Below are 20,719 nucleotides of genomic sequence, written 5' to 3' on the forward strand. Positions count from 1 at the left end.
CATTAAACATATCCTTAAGTGACTTATGTGGTTTGCTTCGTTGGTTTCTCCTTTGTCACCAAACAGGCCTGCCCTGGTGTACAAGAAACAGAAGATTCCAGCAAGAAACTAGAAATGCATTTTCTTCTGTCCTCAAAAAGTGTTTATCTAAACCAGTTTCTGTATTGGGGTCTTTACCAAAGACCCCAATACAGAAAGTGATAAAGTCCACTAATTACAATGCACTTAGATGCACCAAACACATAGTCTTTTATGCCTAGTCTCTATTTTCAAAATAGTCCTATAACATATAATTCCTTCTTACAATGGTGGAAACAGACTTAGACTGCATTAAACTTGTCCAGTGTCACACATCTAACAGCAAGATCAGAATTTCATTCCAAGTTCAGATTTGACTAATGCTACTTTGTGTCTTACAATACCATGGCTGCAAACTACAAAGAATCAATGTCTTTTATTTTCATACACAAAGCACTTCCACATTTATCATCAAGATGATGATTTTGACCTGGCTGTGTTCTAAGAGATAAAGGAAAAAACTGAAACTCTTGATACTTCCTCTGAATTCTTGCCTCTGTTCCTAAAATTTCCTCTCCACATGAAAATTAGTAATAACATTGCAAACCAGTAAAAACTAAAACAACAACAATAACAACTGATAAAACAAATAAAGCTACAAATAGTAAAGTGCTTGGAAATCATAAAGTTCAATATCTCCATTTCACACATAAACTAAAAACAAGATTGAAAATTTTCAATTCCTCCCAAACAAAGGACAAGACATAAATAAATTTAAAACTCATGTTCTAAATTGAACTGTGTTTTTCAAGAAAAACTAGCAAACACACACTTCCTACCACTCCTGGAGACTGGCACTTCCAGGACTTTCTTTGCTAAATTCTTGTGAGGAAGAGAGACTTTTCTATTTTAAAGAGAAGCCCCTCTCCCACTTGAGAATTGCAAGAGCTACTTCTGTGGTAGCTGGATTATTGAAAACAGACAATCCCTTAAAATCTGCAATTCCTAACAAATAACTTACATGAAGCCTTTAAAGAATATCTTTAAAATACTCCAAATGAGTGCCACTAAAATGTAGATGACAATATTTCCCAGTATGTCGATACAACTCGATTCCCCTTTCCTGATCATCCTTATTCTCCAAATTGAAACTGCTCATTATGTCCTGCGTTTCAGCCCCAAACTGTGCTTTAATGATTTTTTGCATAATTAACCTTAATGACTAAAACTTACATATTGTTTGAGAAGTATCATTAATTTTGTTAAATATTCTTGTAAGACATGCTGACACATTTTAATATATACCGAGGATTGTTAAAACTATTATCCAGATGTTAAAGAACAATAAATCACCACCAGAATACAATCAAAAAGACAAACTTTTCTGTGTTCTGCAAATAAACCCCATCAGTTGATGTGTTCCTATAATGTCTCAAGAACCCCATATAGGAGGTATAGTTTATTATAACTCATAAATTCAAATTCTAGTAGTATATTTCTTCCACATTACATATTTTAGCTACAGTGTTTTAGTACCTCATGATTAACAAGAATCACTGTGTTTTTTTTACCAGCCCTGAATAATAAAGTGCCTGAAAGTGGTGTTTTTGCCTACAAAAGATCCAGAATGCTTCTTTTCTTTCTTGTCTCCCTCTGGAAGCAGGGATGGGGGAGCCTAGTGGGCTGCCGTCTATGGCGTCACACAGGGTTGGATATGACTGAAGCGACTTAGCAGCAGAAGCAGCAGCAGCCAACTGTATCCATCAAAAGTAATATTATGATAAGAATTCATTGTTTTGTACCAGCTCAGTGGTAGTGTAGAAGCTTGACTGCAGACAGGCAAACTAAAGCAAACACCAGTTAAAGACGAAGCTTAAACCAAGAGAGAATGAAAAGAAAAAAAAAAAAAATTCAGTTCCAAATTCCTACTCCTTCGCCTACTACACACCAAGTTACGCTGCCTCTCGAAGATTTCCCTGTTTGTCCATGGCACCAGCACTACACTTAAAGAAGTTTTTCATTTTCAACTTACAATGAAGAAAAATATTTTTTTCCCTTTTGGAAAAAAAATAATTATTTCAAAATGCTCAACCTATCTTTTTATTCTTGTGTAAGTAATAAAAAATATATAATCACATGGCTGACATAGTCTTACTGCAGTGGACCAAATGCTAATGCAAGGGAAATCGTAAAATGATGACTAATTCTGAAAGAGAATAGTATTTTAATGCAAAACCTTAGCATAAGCTGCAAAAGCTTTACGGTCTGAGAAAACCTTTTCTTAAATTATGTAACATGAGTTTCAGTCAATTTTATGCTGAAGTTAGATATGACTGATATTCTGCTACAGGGATGAAGAATTAGGTAACATTTATTCTGATTCCATAATAAGCATAGGTATACTCAGATTATACAAATATATTTCTATCATTTCCATCAGTATCACTTTGTATTTATAAAGATTAGACTAAAAATATTTGCATTGAATTGCACATTCTGAGGTTCACTGAATTTCAATCAGAGTGTAAGAATTAGAGTAGCATAAAGTAAGTGAATATCACAGTAGTTATAGTTCAAAATTAATTTTACACAAAGGGTAAATAGCTCAGTAGAAATATGATGCCCTATTCAAAGTATTATAGATACACTAGAATGTAGGCATTCTGAAAGAATTAACAGAAAATCATGGTATATAATATCCTGGGGATGGGGATGGGGGGGGAGACTAAGATAATTTTGTGGCTATTCAAGGAAATGTGTACAGTCATGTTTTGTGAAAATTCAAACAAAAATGGACGACCGACACTCCCACAGCCCTCAGAGTACTGAGAACAGAGTCCTGTATGCTAACCATTGCAACACGGCTTCTGCATCATCCCAACATTTCTTTCAGCAAAGCATTTTAACACAGAGCAACGTAGTTGTAGGGGAAAAGATAATAACTTTGAACATATCTAACTTGTGGATGAAAATGAAAAATGCATCACACCTCTATCTGAATAAGATTGGAGGTAGATACCAAAGAAATTGTTTCTTATAAAATCCAAATATAGAGTAATAGCAATATTCTGAATTTAATAAATATAATTCTATACCAAGAAATTCTGCTATATGAAGTCTGTTTAATAGATTAAAAATCATGACGCATACAAAGCCAACAGTGGCATTACCCTGACTTTAAGAAAGGCATATTTTCATTCTCCATGTTAATTTTAAATGTTTCTATAAATTGTAATAATAAAAAATGACAAGATACTTTGAATAGTAACCAAAAATAACAGGTTTTAGACCACTAACAAACACCACTGTAAGAAGCAGATTAATTTTTCTCCAAAATTAGTAAAATCTTTTTTGAAAAATATTTTTATTGCTAGAAAAATTTTAAATTATGGGTGATTTTGAGATTTGAGAAAGAAATTGTGGGTAGATTTTAATTCAACAATGACTTTTCCTATCCTATTGAAGAGGCATAGTCATTTAAGACATTTGTCAATGAGTTGTTCAGATCATTAGAGAAAATCTCAGAAATTCTGAATGAAAATTGGCAAATTTAAAAAAATCTGGTATTTCAATTTTGTTTGGGGAATCTTCAGTAGAACTCAATTAAAAAAGAAAGGAAATACATTTACCCACTGGCCACTAGCATCCCAATAAAATGTTTAAATCTTCTATTAATACAAGATTTTAGCTCTTTGTAATATATCCTTTGCTTACTTAAAAAAATAAAAAACATTTCAATTTAAATTTACTTCCTTGTAGTAGCACCTGCTCTGCAGATTAAGCACTTTCGCTGACTTTTTAAAAGGGAAAAGAAGAACAGAGGAAGAGGGGGGGAAAAAAGCGCACTCTTTGAAAAGTCAACCATACAGCAACACCTCATAGAATAATCAGGAAACAACCGGTCTTCTACTGCCTTCCCGAAAATGGTCAGGGCTCCAGGAAGCTTGAAAGGTGGTTTTGGGAAGAAATTCCAGAAGATACAGGCTCTGACATGAATCAGCATTCTACTGTCTTAATGTCAAGGTTCAACGACCCCTTCACTATAAAGGCTTGATATGAAAGGGAAAGTCCCAGACTTCTCAAGTCAGTATGCAGAAGTCTGCAAGACCTCAAAAAGCAATAATAGTATAAGAGTAAATTCCTATTACTACTAAATTCCTATAGTTTCGTATACTCATTTTTAGTTCAATATTCAGTTTCTCATATCTTAAACTGAGTATTTCAACCAATGCCATTTTTTAAAATTCTGTTGAATATAATGTCTGATTTTCCTAAAATTCTCTTGTGATACTTGGAGTTTGAAAACTTAACTACAAAAAAAAAAAAAATCCAACAACAAATTAATTATTCTTACATTTAAAGAGCTATTTTATTCTTCGTAACCTCCAATTGATTTTAATCAAAGATTTAACCTCAGGTTATAAGGTATTGTGTCTGGTACACTACAAATTCTTATGATTGCTTACGAGTATCCAAGTTGATTCAGGTTGTATGAAAATTTTTGCATGCATTAAAATACATAACTCTAGGCTTTGGTAATTATCTTGATAGAATAATAAAACATGATAGCCTACCCAAACTATAGCTACTCACAATCCATAATTACAATATAATCACACACACACACAGAAAAATTCATGCAAAGCGTAACAAATTTAGCAAGCATCAATGTGATGAACACAGATATACATCTCAATAATTCATGACTAAAATGCAATGATAAGAAATACACCTTAAAATAATACCTGAAGGATTTACTGTATAGTACAGGGAACTATAATGAATATTTTATATTATATAGGTTATTTTAACCTATATAAATGGTTTTAATATAAAACCAATATTTTATATTATATAGGTTATTATTTTATAACCTATAAGGGAAAATAATCTGGAAAAGGATACATACATATATTTATCTGAATTACTTTACTGTACATATGAAACTCTGGAGAAGGACATGGAACCCCACTCCTGTATTCTCACCTGGAGAATGCCATGGACAGAGGAGCCTGGGGGGCTATAGTCCATGGGGTTGCAAAGAGTCAGACAAAAGTGAAGCAACTTAGCATGCATGCATGCACATATAAAACTAACACAACACTGCAAATTAATTATACTTCAATAAAATAAATATACTCAATAAAATAAATAGATTACACCTGAAGAATCAAGGTTAAAAAGCCAAAAAACATAATTTTAGAATTCTTTCTTCCAAGAGTATATAATCAATGCTATTCCTGAATTTCTTTATGAATCAAATTCACAAGGATATTTAAGATAATCTATTTAAAAAATAAAATCAAAAATAAAAGGCAGTGGGAGTTACTTTTCAAATACCTCATTTTAAATGGATTTTTCTAAAACAGATGCCACTTATACGTATTTTTTCAATTTCTCTAAATAAATGTGTTTACAATGTTTCAAAGGGTATTCAGTGTGCGCGACAGTTTTACGAAAGAACTATGTTTTCTCCAACATCTCCATCTACTGGCTTAGAGAAAAAGCAGATTTTTATCTGCTATTTCTTTAAATTTAATATTTTTACAATTTATTTTTCATGAAATTGAAATATCAAAGTATTAAATTATTTTAAATAGATTAATAGCTATTAGTCAGTCATTAAAAAATAGGAACAATTTTGAAGACGACATTTAATAATTTCAATTCCAAAGCCCTATGTGGTCAAATATGTTCATAACTCTTTTAGACAATTTTATTTTAACCAAGTTTTAATAATAAGCACAACATTAAAGTTTATCCAAACTTTTTAGAATGTAAAAATGTTTATTATTTCCTAAAACTTGTTGATTTTGTTAACCTATATACAATATGTGCTGCTGCTACTAAGTCACTAAGTCGTGTCCGACTCTGTGCGACCTCATAGACGACAGCCCACCAGGCTCTCCCGTCCCTGGGATTCTCCAGGCAAGAACACTGGAGTGGGTTGCCATTTCCTTCTCCAGTGCATGAAAGTGAAAAGTGAAAGTGAAGTCGCTCAGTTGTGTCCAACTCAGTGACCCCATGGACTGCAGCCCACCAGGCTCCTCTGTCCATGGGATTTTCCAGGCAAGAGTACTGGAGTGGAGTGCCATTGCCTTCTCCACAATATGCACATATCACATCTATTATTTTCATAAAAATATTGACTGTAATAAATTGATTTTGTAGAAAAACTATTAGAATATCATCACATCCTCAAACCAAACTGCTTAGACAAGACCCAGTGGCAGTGTACAGGGAAGGCCTCCAGGCCCATAAGGATTTGAAAACTATAGGAAAGAGAATTAAGGGGAAAGGTTAGGGGAAAATGAGTTGCTATAAGAATAACATTCATTTATTCTCTGATGACTAGAAGGCACTCAACAAACACTGAAGCTGAAGCGGGAGGTGAGAAGAAGGAAAGGAGCAAGCAAGGAAAGAATTCCTGAGGCCCATCACTGATTTAACTGTTGAACATCGGATGCTAAGTTACTTATTTTTCTGGTTTCATGGACTTTCTCATGTTGAAGTCTTAAGTTGAAGCAGGCTTGAGGGGGAAGAAAAATAAAACCTTAGTAGGCTCTCTAGCTAAGAAGAAAGAAGGAAGAAAGGAAATGGGGAGGGAGGCAGAAAAAGGAGAAGGCAAAAAACTGAAAATCTGTCTTTATTTCCTCAGGTACCATGGAAACAAATGGGAACAAGTAGGTACTTGAATTATCCCACTGTGACTGTGAAAGAGGGCGTGGGAGGGAGTTCAGAGCCTGCACAGCATTTACTGGGTTCAGAATGTAATGACTTTATTTCATTTGCAAAACCTTAACCCATTCAGTGGGTCCTGCCATGTCAGTCTCAGCATTCCCAAAGCAGCCTTTCCATCTCAGGAATACAATTAAATTAGCAAACTAAAGTCTTTGCTATTTTACAATTATATTGTTAAGATTCACAAATTTACTTTCTTAGTACATTAAATTTATATACTACATCTAGGGTTAAATTTACCCTATGGGATTTTTATGTTTTAACTCAGAGGAAGGGCAAGCTAATTTATGAACGCTGACTGATGATACATATTTTAATGGTAGAATTATGAAGTAGAATTCCTTAGATTTCTGTAGGAAGTGGGAGAAAGTCAGGTTGGTTTCTGCTACCTACATGTTTGACTCTGCTGCTTCCACTTCATAAAGGAAAGAATCAAGGATTCCCCTGATTGAGGAGCCAAGGAAACAAAGGCTAAGCATTGGAGAAAATGCCTTGAGCAGGATTTAAGTGATCAAGACTCATCTTTAATAAATTCGGTATCAGAGATTTCCACTCATTTCTGGACTGCTCACTTTGTGAGTGCATTTTATATGTTAGCATCTCTCCCTCTGAAAAGAAATAAAATAATTTTACATTCTCTATTACTCTTGATTTAAAAAGAAGAAAAGAAGGATACAAACACTCCATTTCATTTTGCAAACTCTGTATTGTAAAATTCCTAAAGGAATGAAAAAATTGAGCCACAGAAATTTTAGGTGCCGAGTAGATGAGTTAATGTCAACTCCTGAAAATTCTATTCAATGAGTGATAGAGTTTTTTCTTCTGTAACTAGTTCTATTCAGCAATCAGTAAGATTGCTTATAGCACAGGAGTTGCAGAGGCCATGGTTCTGAATTCCCATGCCAGAAACTTGAAAATACATTCAGATCCTCACTGTCATTATTTTAGTGTCATTGAACGCAGGAGTAACTTTGCGACATGGAGACATGCAATCTTTTATTTCAGCTTTATTTTCTGGGAAACACAAAATATCCATGCAAAATGAAGATTTGATTTGCCCATTTTCTTAGAATTGGGCTTTCCTTGTGGCTCAGCTGGTAAAGAATCCACCTGCAATGCAGGAGACCTGGGTTCGATCCCTGGGTTGGGAAGATCCCTTGGAGAAGGGAAAGGCTACCCACTCCAGTATTCTGGCCTGGAGAATTCCATGGACTGTATAGTCCATGAGTTCGCAGAGTCTGACACAACTGAGTGACTTTCACTCCACTCACTTGGATGGTTTAGAACTGTCAAGCAAATTAAATTTTGTCTCTGTTTTTCTAATGAAATCCGTCTCTTATTACATGGATGTATCCATTCTGTGGAACTTTATGTATTTATATCTGTGTTTAATATGTGTATATTTTCTGCCTGTGTATCTTATTTCAATAAAATTTACATTAAATAAATTATTCAAAATATTGAGACTGAGGACCTAAACTAGTCACTTAACCTTAACTAACCATAATCTTGAGTCTTTACAAGCCCCAGCATAGTCATTCAGCATTTGGAATGAGGAAATACTCATTTCCTTCAGTGGACCTAACTCCTTTGCTCTCAGCCAGGCCCTGGCATAATTCTCACCAATGAATGAACTTCTATATCATTGACCGTTTTCAAAACATAGAGATATTGATTCTTTTCACCTAGTTTTTAAAACCTAAATCCTCCCAACAATCCTAGTCTTGCGTTAGGTTCATTACTTTCCACAGCATTTTCACATTAATATCCAATTACAAACAGTTGGATATTTAGACCAATTGTGTCTAAAACTCACAATTCAGAGAGGGGAAAAAAACTGGAGACCTGGTATCAATTCAAATGAATAATCTAATTCTGGTAGATAAATAGGTCAAATTATAAAGGGCTTCAAAAATTAAACTACAGCTGGTTTCTTTGTGTATTTACATGCTAAAATTTTTCAAGATATTCTTACATTCTTTTAGGAAGATTTTTTTTTAACTGAAAATTTACTTAAGTCTCAGTCTCTCTTCCTCCCACTTCCTTCCCATCATGCCCAGTTCCTTTTCTCTCCTGGAATCAACATGTGAAAAAATATATACAGTGCTGAAATCTTAAATATGCTTTCATAAACAGTTGAATTCTAAGCATCAAACAGCTCCATAATAATGACCCCTGTTCTATCAGACAGTTGTTTCATTCCTTCATTCATTTGGCTGATGGCAGTTTCAAAACGAGCTGAGGGTGTTCCTGATACTACAATCAAGCTAACCCATGGAATATACGATTAAAGCTCAACATGGGGACGTGGGATGATAAACAGTTGTTTGTCTAACGTGGGGACACTGCAGTTGGGATTTTTCGGTGGTAATTTTCCGCTCAGTCCTTTACAGGGAAGCCAGAGTGGGAGGTAAGCCATCTGCAAATCCCCCCGCGAAACTGTCAACTCTGAAATAAACACCAAGAACATCAAGTCAGAAAGCAGTCGCCCCAACCTAGTAGCCAGGGCAGGATAGCAGCTGCCGGCAGAGGGCAGGGGGTCCGGCGGTAGCCGCACCGCCCACGCCCGATCGGGGATGGCCGCGCCTGGACCCGGGCCAGCCGGTCTTTCCACTGAACCGTGCGGAGACTTAATAGCTTGAATCCTATTACTTTGAAGCCTGGATGTAGCTTCGCGGCGGGTCCCCAAGTACTGCACGCCGCGCTGGGACTAACAGGATGGCTGCGAAGACTAAAATGGCTGATCGGCTGGCTACTTCTCCAGATTCCAAACTCGGCGCATGCCACCTCTTTCAAGTCCTTTTCCTCCCGCATCCTCTGTAGGAGCCCCGCGACTTGAGAACAAAGCCCCCGGCCCGCGAGGGCCCACGGTGCCCGGCACACGATCGCCCCGGGACTCAGGCTGCGGCGCCCGGGGCAGCGAGGAAGGACTGTACGGGTTTCCCCGGCCTGCGTCAGCCTCGCTGCACCCCTCGGTGGGCCTTATGTAACGACCCCAAGCCGACTATGGGACCAGTGTGACAACTTGTCCCGTCTCGGGGCAGAATACAGGCTCGCGGGGTTCACGCAGTGACCCGGAGGGAGGCCTGCCGATTTCACCCCGGGGCCGGGGCATCTACCCCGCAGCCCGACGGCGCGCCCTGGGGCACCGCGTGTTCCCCTCGCGCGGGGTGCCACCAGGCCAGCAGGGGAAGGGGGCTTCTTTTGAAGACTCCAGCCGAGCCAAGACCCCTGGAACCTAAGGAAGCCCGTTCGATCTCCAACACCCACCCCCCTCCCTAGTGCGCACACTCTCCCCTGGCTTTCGCTTCCTCTTCAGCCCCCAACTCTCAGCCAGCGGGGGTCCCCGAGAACGCAGCCACTTTCTCCCGACGCCGTCACACGCACGCGCGTGTGCAGTCACTACACCCGCACACTGACACGCAGAAACACGCACACACACCAGCCCGCTTTCCGCGTGCGGCGCCCAAAAGGGCATGAATATTCATTACTCACAAGCGTTGGTGACTGCGAAGCTGTTGGCTACCTCCAAATTGTCGATGTGGGGTGTCAGTCTGAACTCCGAAGTGGAAAACTGAACCATCCCTACACGAAATGCACTGTATTCCTGATCGGCGCCCCTGGGAAACAGCCCCCCTGCAAGGAACAAACACCAAGCAAGGACAGTGTCAGTGCCCGAGAGGAGGAGAGGAGCCCGCTGGCGGGGGACTGCCCAGGAGTCCCTGGTTAACGTTGATAGGACGCGTAAACACATCCCTGGACCCGGGCAACAGGGGAACTGGGGTGGATATCCAAAGGGTATAGACCAGACACGGAGGGGATCAAGACACGAAGGAGCTCGAGGGTCAGGTGGGTGGCCAGAAACGTTCTCCTTCCCTAGTGATCCCAAGCTGTGCATTCAGACCCCTAGAGATTCTGAACAAACGGGAAAATGTTGTTAAGGTGAAATGAATAAAATTTGGGGGTTCGAAAAGAGAAGACCTTTCCCTCTGTTGTGTCAGAGACACAGTCTTTTGCCTTTGCTTTATCCTAAGAAAAACATGTATATTTTAGGCAGTTTAAATCTGGAATGCAGTCAAGGTATGACATAACTCTACATGACATGAATTAATTTGTCCATCGTGAACAAAGATTACCACCAAATTATGCACAATTCAAAAGCAGAGCACAAAGGGTACCTACCTATCTGTATGCTGTTAGAAGAGACACCAAAAATCAGTCCCCACAAAACAGGAGAAAGGAGGACAGATATATGCATAATCTTTTGCATTTCCAAGAAAAGTAGAGCATCCACAAAATACCCTTTCTTTTTTTTTTTTTCCTTTTCCTCCTCTTCCTTCTTTGGCCGTTTTCCTGGGCAAATTAGATCCTCTGCATTTTCAGACAGCAATTTAGCACCAAGCTGCTAAAAACCAGAAGTGGAGGCAGAAGAATCCCTATTTCCAGGTCCTGCGGGTGGCTGCCGCCCTGCGCCCCGCGCCTGCTCCGAAGTCCGGAGGACCGGCTAGATGCAGTTTCCAGCAGGCTGCCGCTGTGGTCCCAGCGCCTCGGAACACTCAGCACCCTCCCATGCGCTCACACACTCACCCTCGCGCGCTTCTCCCTCTCCCCTCTCTCACACGCGCGCGCGCGCACACACACACATACACACACGGACACACGCGAGTCACAGACCGGCAGGCGGGCCCGGCGCGCGTGCGCGAGGCGCGGGGGGCGGCTGGCGCGCCCCTCCCCCGCCCACCCCCGCGCCCCGGCGTCTCCCGCGCGCAGGGCTGGCAGCGAGGCTCCGAGCCCGGCCGCCGCTGCCCCCCGGGAGAGACCTCGGGTCTCGCGAGCTGTCGCGCCCACCAGTGATCTGCCTTTCAGCACCGCGGACAGCGCCCCATCCGTGCCGCGCTACCTTTGTGCCTCCGCGGCCACTGCAGCGGAGATAGATGCTCCAGCCTGGACCAAATGCAGCAAAGCCCACTTCCGGCTGCCGTGCAGAAGCCAAACTGCTAATTGCTGTTGGCGGTGAAGCGTTCTCTCACTAGGCCCTGCTGTCTTAGGATGCAAGCAATGCTTATTTTTTATCTTCTATAGCCTGTAAATCCCACCTAGCAATAGAGAAACTCTGCCACCCACCTCACCTGACCCGCAGGAAAGCAAACAAAACACTGATAAAAAGAAGTGCTCCAAAAGTGTGAACTTTAGCTAAATGGGACGTAGCAGGATCCAAGGAAAACCTAAAATTCTGTCTATAAAGGTCAAAACCTCATAGCAGAAGATCAAGGTTGACTCTTTGGAACTCTTTGCATGGAAACCCCATTTTTACACTGCTCCACCGGGCTGTGACACCAACTTGCCCAGCCTGCCAAGCCGACGCCTGGGACCTGCTTTGGCAGAAATTCCTCACTGAGTTTATGGCTTTAGTGGTTTAAACAAAGCAATAAAGGATGGTTGAGTACAAGGGACTGTTCCAGGAGGCAGGAGATTGGATCCCACATCACAGAAGGAGTAGCCTAGTAATATTTCAGAATGCCAAGAGTTAGTCTGCTTTCCCATGCAATTGTCACAATAATATCACTAGTATAGCCTCCTCGTTGACTGTTGCATGTTATACTTCCCCTTAATCACTTTGGGCCTCAACTTTTAAAATGAGAAAGATGAGCAAAGTGGACTCTATGGCTCTCTAATCATGGAATTCTGGAATTCCAAGTCATAGTCTTTCCCTCTTTTTGATTTTCTGTATGCATTCCTAGGCCAGGAAGTAAAAGAATCCATAATCTATTAATAAGATTTTATACTGCAGGTAAAAATACCACTCAACTCTATCACCAAGAATTTACTTTAGTCCATTAATATACACTTGTTTGCATATGAGACAGGTGTTGTGAGTCAAAATTCCTTTAAAAATTTTTTTTAAATTAAGAATGAAAATAGTAAAGAAGACATACATAAATATATATCCATATTAACAGTATAAAGGATAATTAAATACATCTGATCTATTCAATCACTAGTAGTGATGTAAGGCACAAAAATGATTTGCATTATTCTCTATTTGAGCTCTTTATTATACAAGAGTGAATAACAACTCAGAGCAAAATAGAAAATTTTTTAGCCATCAGTTTTCTTCATTCAGTTTTTCCCAAAAGAAAAACTTTAACTTCATATCAAGTCACTAATAATGAAAGGAGAGAGAGAGAGAAGGTTAAATGTGGAGAATTGGTCATGTTTAAAGAATGGGTCAATGTAAATTAATTTTTTTTAAAGAGGTCGCTTCAAAAGCTATTTTTATCGTAATCTATTTCAAAGTCAAGGACAAAGATGAACCCAGAATTGACTGAATTACAATCTATAAAAATAAATAATATAAAATAAGAATTTGCTGAATCATAGAAACATTTTTCCTAGTAAATAATATGTAAGATCTCAAGGAAATATTAGTGTTTAGTGACCAACTATAATTCATATATAAAACAGAAATAATTTAGTAGGCATTCCTTGTAATTCAACTATTACGTTACTGTTTTTCACAAGGCATGTACCTTTCACATCAAATATAGACAGATACATCTCTTGCAGCATTGGCATTGTTGTGCTTGTATTATAACTAATGAACTTTTTCAAATTCACGGTAGTATTTATCATATAGCGTTTTTCAGGCACAGAATACTATGTAATAAATTTAAATCGGCTGAAGGAAGTGGTTATGCAAATAAATGAAAAATGCTGTAATTTATTTTTAATACTTAGAAACTTCCTGTTTCAAGAATATATCTCATATTGATCAGTAGTAAAATCAAATTTGAAAATTTCAAAACTACTGAGACTAAAATTGAATAGAATAGTGTGCTCAAAGACACAGTTTGCTATTCTCTGCCCTCTGCTGTTCAATTTTGGTAATTATCTAAAATGCAAGCATTGTTATGAAACAAGGATAAATAACAGTAAAAATGGAAGAAATAAAAATTTAACCATTCTAGCAATAGTTTGTGTGTTTGGTCGCTTTCACTACTGCTGTTTTTTGTGTATGTTTAAATATAATCTTAGCATTAAGGCTAGAAATAAATATTATACATAGCATTTTCATTTCTATTTTACTCAGTCTTTTCTTCAGTATAAGATGCAATTATTTTCTTTGAAAATCTGCTTTGAAATGCTTAAGGTTTTATATATGCTTATGAATTTTGTGCAGTTTTAATTTGTGTTCCATAATGAAAAAGCATTTAGGAAAATCATTATGGAGGGGTTGGGTGGGGTGTGAGGGTAACAACTTTGAAATGACTGGCAGATCAAATTTTAGCTGAATTCCTTATCAAAATTGGATTATAAATGTCAGAATCATGGTTCCAAGCAATGAAGTGACAAGAAGTTTCCTGCCTTCCTATTGATCCTCTGGAACTGGGAAGGCTATTTGAAAGGCTCAGATGCAACTCAGCATTAAAAAGGAAAGTGGCTCCATGCTCCTTTCAGCAAAAGATAGCAAGGGTAGCAGATCCTACAGAATGAACCTAGGTCCCAAACATGAGACATTATTGACTGAGACAGAAAAATTATAAAACAGAAGGGAAAACATGAGGATTTTAATCACTCAGGATTGGAAATAGAGATATTCATTCTGGGGAGTTTCAGTTCTTTAATTAAGATAATGAATAATGCTAGTAAAAATAGCTATTCAGATTGAGACTATTGATTATTCTTTTCTTTGTGACACACTTTTAAATCACTGATTGAATAAGATCAACTGCATGATTCAAAACACATATCTGAAGTCAAACTTTTGTGTATTTTTTGTAAAATGAACTTAGAATAAAGTCCAAAAATTGAATGAATAAGTGGAGTTTTCATTTTAATTTCCTTGGGGCTCTGATTATATGGATTTCAATTAATTTTACCCACAAATGATCCTGTAGCAGAAATTGGAAAAATGTTTCAATTAATTAATTAATTTAATAAACTAAATATGACAAGGATATTCTAGATAATGTCTTCCATGATAGCTCGGTTGGTAAAGAATCTGCCTGCAATGCAGTAGACCCTGGTTCGATTCCTGGGACAGGAAGATCTGCTGGAGAAGGGATAGGCTATCCACTGCAGTATTCTTGGGCTTCACTGGTGGCTCAGATGGTAAAGAATCCATCAATAATGCAGGAGAGCTGGGTTCAATCCCTGGGTTGGGAAGAGTCTAGATAATGAACTTGACACAATGGGTAAAAGATGGACAGAAAAGAAGCCTTCTGCAGGAAATTTCCAGACTTCATTCAAGTAAGCAAATGATTGCATGCATGCTATGCATGCTAAGTCACTTCAGTCGTGTCCGACTCTGTGCGACCCTATGGACAGCAGCCCACCAGGCTCCTCTGTCCACAGGATTCTCTAGGCAAGAATACTGGAGTGGGTTGCCATTTCCTTCTCCAAATGATTAGGGCCTCATCAAATGAGTTTGGAAGAGATCTTTCCTTTTTGGACTTTTGGAAGTTTTTGAGAAAGACTGGTATTAATTCTTCTTTAAATATTTGGTAGAATTCACCAGAGAAACCGTAATATTTTGTGCCTTTTTTGTTGGAGGTTTTTGTTTACTAATTCAATCGTTTTACTGGTAATTGGTATGCTCAGACCCTATATTTCTTCATGATTAGATCTTTATGACCACTATCTTGAACTCTCTATCGAGTAACTTGTGTATCTACATTTCAATAAGATCTGTTTTCTGGAGATTTATCTTGTACTTTGTTTAGAATGTGTTACTCTGTTTCTTCATTTTCCTTGACTCTGTGTGTTGTTCTCTGCACATTAGATGAAATGGCCACCTCTCCCAGTCTTGACAGAGTGGTCTGGGGTGGAAGATAATCCTTGTCAGTCAGACTGGCCTAAGCTCCTGGTTGTCTCTGAAACCTTCCTAATTGTCCAAGCCACCATCTTCATTCTTGTTTCAGTAGTTGAGAACATGTCAGTGGCCCAAATTGGTGAATCATACTCTGCACCTACAGATGCAGGCTGCTTGGAAAGTGGGTCCTCTCTCAGCAGCTGGGGTAGTTAATGGTTAAGCTCCTTCCAGGGGTAAACTTGAAGATGTGTGTTTTTCTTGCACCCTCTGTATTGGACTGTGGTGTACTGCCACAACAGAATGGAGAGGGTGCTCCTACAACCATTCAGAACTCCCTCTTCATGAATTCAAGCCTTGTTGGCTATCAGAGCTGGTGATCCTGGGACACATCCCTTGGGCTGCAGCCATAAAATCTGCAGCAACTTAGAGAGGACTGCAGGGAGAAAGCAGAAGAGGTGCCCCAAGCTTCCCCAGTCTGCAGGGAGGGTTTTGGCTACCTGTATTTGTGTGCTAAGTCAGAAGCCTGATCCTTCTACAACAACTTTTTTTTTTTTTAATCAATGATTTACAATATGATATTGGTTTCTGGTGTGCAGTGTAGTGATTCAATATTTTTATAGATTATGCTCCATTTAAAGTCATTACAAATATTAGCCATATTTTCTGTATTTACATCCTAGGAGACTCAAAAGATCCCTTTCATTTTTGTTGCTTCCTCTGTGCTAAACCCTGAGACAGACAAGCCACAGTGAGTCTCCTGTGTTGCAACCTTACTTGACCCCAAGAACACTTCATTTAAATGCAGTCCCATCAGGAAAAGCATTAGCGTGATCCAGATATTAGACACAATGCATTGTTCGCAGGATAGGAAGTGAGAGGCAAGGAGTAATAAGAATACACCAGACCATTGTAAGAAATATACACCTTATCCTACAGGAAAGCAGAACCATTTGAGAGTTTTAAGGAAAGAGGTGAGTTTTTTTTTCTTTCTTTTTGCTTTTTTTAAGATCTATCTCTTTTTTTAATTTTTAAATTGTTGAAGTGTGATAACTCATTTACAGGAGACTTAGAAAATTCATAACAAGGTTACATATAATTCTATTGTATATTACAATTATTTTTTGAGTATATAAATTAAGACTTTTAGGTGGAATTTGAATATCAAACTCTCAAAAATTCATAGAATGAATATGCAGAGAAGTAGAAAGATACAGTAGACCTGAAAAGCACTATGAACCAATTCAGCATAATTAAGATTTATACAATTTTAACATAACAGTAGGATACATATTCTACTCAAGTTCCCATAGATTATAAACTAGGATACTCTGGAACATATCCAGGGACATAAAACAAGGTGTAAAAATATCATGGTCTAAAGATATTGAAATCATACAGAGTCTTTTTTTTATCACTATGGAATTATGTTTGAAGTCAATATCAAAAGATATGTGAAAACAACCCACATATTTTCAAGTACAATGTGATATTTACCAAAAGATGCTTTGACTTAAACACTGAAAGTCTCAAAAAAGTTAGAATGAAAAAACACAGAAGGTGATTGCAGAGAAAAAAGTATTTAAAAGGAGAAATTAATATCAAAGATACTTTAAAAAAATCCCATGAATTTGGAAAATAAATGTCCATTTTTAAATGATAGGTATATCTAAGAAGCCATTACAAAGAAAATTAGGAAATATTTACAAAGAATAAAAATGAAAAGAGAATTTACCAGAGTTTGTTGCAGGCAACTGAGGCTACTTAATGCAATTAAATGCAATGTAGAGTCTTGGATAAGATATGAAAAAAAAAATGGACACTAGTATAAAATTTTGTGAAATTTGAATAAGATATATACTTTAATCAATAATACTGTAGTACATATTAATTTCTTGTATTTTTTTTTGCACCGTAGTATTTCTTTATATTCTCAGAATTGGATTAGAAGTTTCAAGCCTCATTCAAACTTTTTTTAAAAAACACTAAGATAAGTTTTCTAGACTTTTAGCAGTAATACTAGATGCCAAAACAAAATGGAACTATATCGAATTTCTGAGTGAATATAAATTAGAAATCTAGCATTCTATTCATACTAAGTCAAACAGTGGAATCAAAATATCACAAATTTTTTAGGCAGGCAAAGATTCAGAAATTTATAAAAATATATATTATATATACTATTTATTTATATATATGTATACAAAAGCTTTTTATTGTGCATGATAAAGGCTTGACAAAGAACAAAAATGAAATTGGAAAACATAAACTAAATGAAAGAGCAGCGCTGAATATGAAATAGAAAAAATGAAACAAGCTAGATAAAAATAAAAGATCATAATATAGTCCAGTTGTTTTTAAACACAGCTGCTCACTGGAAACACATCTGGAGCTTTGGATAAAAGAAAGAATACCAGGAAATTTGTATTTTTCAAAAAATTCCAAGATAAATCCAATATGCATCTGGATTTTAGAAAACGACTATAGATTTTTCTATTAAATGGTAGTTATAGTGATACAGTTCTATTGTTTTCTGTTGTCCCCCTTGTGTTAAGTGGATAAGTCATGTCTGACTGTTTGCAACTCCATAGACTGCAGCACACCATGCTTCTCTGTCCTTCACTATCTCCCTGAGCTGGCTCAAACTCATGGTCCGTTGAGTCGGTGATGCCATCCAACCATCTCATCCTCTGTCGTCCCCTTCTCCTCCTACCCTCAATCTTCTCCAGCATCAGGGTCTTTTCCAATGAGTTGGCTGTTTGCATCAGGTGGCCAAAATTTTGGAGCTTCAGCTTCAGGATCAGTTCTTTGATCTCCTTGCAGTCCAAGGGACTCTAAAGCATCTTCTCCAGCACCACAATTTGAAAGCATCAGTTCTTCGGTGCTCAGCCTTCTTAATAGTCAAATTTTCACATCTGTACTTGACTACTGGAAAAACTATAGATTTGACTAGATGGCAAAATAATGTCTTTGCTTTTTAATACACTATCTAGGTTTATCATAGCTTTTCTTCCAAGGAGAAACCATCTTTTAATTTTGTAGCTGCTGTCACCAATGGCAGTGATTTTGGAGCCAAGAAAATGAAATCTGTCACTGTTTCTACTTTTTTCCTATTTTCCATGAAATGATGGGACCAGATGCCGTGATCTTTGTGTTTTGAATGTTGAGTTTTAAGCCAGCTTTTTCACTCTCTTCTTTCACTTTCATCAAGAGGCTCTTTAGTTCCTCTTCACTTTCTGCCCCTAATGTGATATAATCTGCATATCTGAGGTTGTTGATATTTCTCCCGGCAATCTTGATTCCAGCTTATGCTTCATCCAGCCCAGCATTTCACATGATGTACTCTGTATATAAGTTAAATTAACAGAGTGACAATATACAGCCTTGATGTTCTACTTTCCTGATGGTGAAAGTGAAGTTGCTCAGTTGTGTCCGACTCTTTGAGACCGCATGGACTGTAGCCTACCAGGCTCCTCTGTCCATGGGATTTTCCAGGCAATAGTACTGGAGTGGATTGCCATTTCCTTCTCCAGGTGGTATTAAGTGAATAATAGTTATATAATGACATTAGTAAAAAATGTTTGTCAGAAAAAAATTTTATCAGTTTTCACAATCAATAGCCAGTCAAAAAATAAAAAATAATTACAATTGCAAGCCGTAATGGAAACATAATTAACCTAACTATGCAAAATAATTACATACAATTTAGGCAGGTTAAGTAGAGTGATGTGGTAAGTGGAAGCACATATATGCATATGTTTTCATCCATCCCACCAATCTGCATCTTTTGGTTGGTGCATTTAATCCCTTTACATTTAAGGTAATTATCAACATGCATGATCCTATTACCATTTTCTTAATTGTTTCAGGTTTATTTTCTGTAGGTCTTTTCCTTCTTTTGTATGTCCTGCCTAGAGAAGTTTCTTTAGCATTTTCTGTAAAGATGGATTGGTGGCTGTTCATCGCAGCACTGTTTATAATAGCCAGGACATGGAAACAACCTAGATGTCCATCAGCAGATGAATGGATAAGAAAGCTGTGGTACATATACACAATGGAGTATTACTCAGCCGTTAAAAAGAATTCATTTGAATCAGTTCTGATGAGATGGATGAAACTGGAGCCGATTATACAGAGAGAAGTAAGCCAGAAAGAAAAACACCAATACAGTATACTAACACATATATATGGAATTTAGGAAGATGGCAATGACGACCCTGTATGCAAGACAGGGAAAGAGACACAGATGTGTATAACGGACTTTTGGACTCAGAGGGAGAGGCAGAGGGTGGGATGATTTGGGAGAATGACATTCTAACATGTATACTATCATGTGAATTGAATCGCCAGTCTATGTCTGACGCAGGATGCAGCATGCTTGGGGCTGGTGCATGGGGATGACCCAGAAAGTTGTTATGGGGAGGGAGGTGGGAGGGGGGTTCATGTTTGGGAATGCATGTAAGAATTAAAGATTTTAAAATTTAAAAAATAAAAAACTAAAATTAAAAAAAATAAAATAAAATAAAAAAATAAAAATTCAAAAAAAAAAAAAAAGATGGATTGGTGGCACTTAACTTTTGCTCATCTGGAAAGCTTTGATTTCTCCATCAAGTCTGAACAAGAGTCTTGCTGGGTAGAATATTCATGGTTATAGGTTCTTTCTATAGGTTCTTCCCTTTCATCACTTTAAATATATCATGCCATTCCCTCTGGCTTGTGGAGTTTCCATTTCCATTTCTCAGTATCCAGCTCAGAAATCAACTGACAACCTGATGGGAGTTCCTATGTGTGTTATTTGCTACTTTTCTCTTGCTACTTGTAATATTTTATCTTATGTCTGTCTTTAATCTTTATCATTTTGATTACTATATGTCTCAGTGTGTTCCTCTTTGGGTTTATCCTGAGACTCTCTGTACTTCCTGGACTTTGTTGACTATTCCTTTTCCCATGTTAGGGAAGTTTTCAACTATTATCTCTTCAAATATTTTCTTGGGTTCTTTCTCTCTTTTTCTTCTAGGATTCTTATAATGCAGGTGTTGGTGTGTTTAATGTTATCCCAGAGATAGCTCTTAGGTTTTCTTTACTTTTTTTCATTCTTTATTCTATATTCTGTTCTGCAGCAATGATTTCCACCATTCTGTTCTTCAAGTC

At 37.7% G+C, this 20,719-nt stretch overlaps 1 protein-coding gene across 2 annotated transcripts in view; it reads right to left on the reverse strand.

Annotated features, from left to right (window-relative positions):
- The window catches only part of GRIA2 (glutamate ionotropic receptor AMPA type subunit 2), a 194,248-nt gene extending 182,887 nt beyond the window's left edge, over positions 1-11,361 (reverse strand). For both annotated transcript variants that reach the window (XM_069557599.1, XM_069557598.1), the window contains exons 1-2: positions 10,942-11,361; positions 10,255-10,395 (exon numbers count right to left, since the gene is read on the reverse strand). In XM_069557599.1, the coding sequence (XP_069413700.1) occupies positions 10,255-10,395; positions 10,942-11,029 (229 nt within the window). In that variant the 5' untranslated portion in view covers positions 11,030-11,361. The remainder of the gene's footprint in view (positions 1-10,254; positions 10,396-10,941) is intronic.
- Positions 11,362-20,719: the final 9,358 nt, after the last annotated feature.

Source organism: Ovis canadensis, chromosome 17 (assembly GCF_042477335.2).
Source record: "Ovis canadensis isolate MfBH-ARS-UI-01 breed Bighorn chromosome 17, ARS-UI_OviCan_v2, whole genome shotgun sequence".
Lineage (NCBI taxonomy): Eukaryota > Metazoa > Chordata > Mammalia > Artiodactyla > Bovidae > Ovis > Ovis canadensis.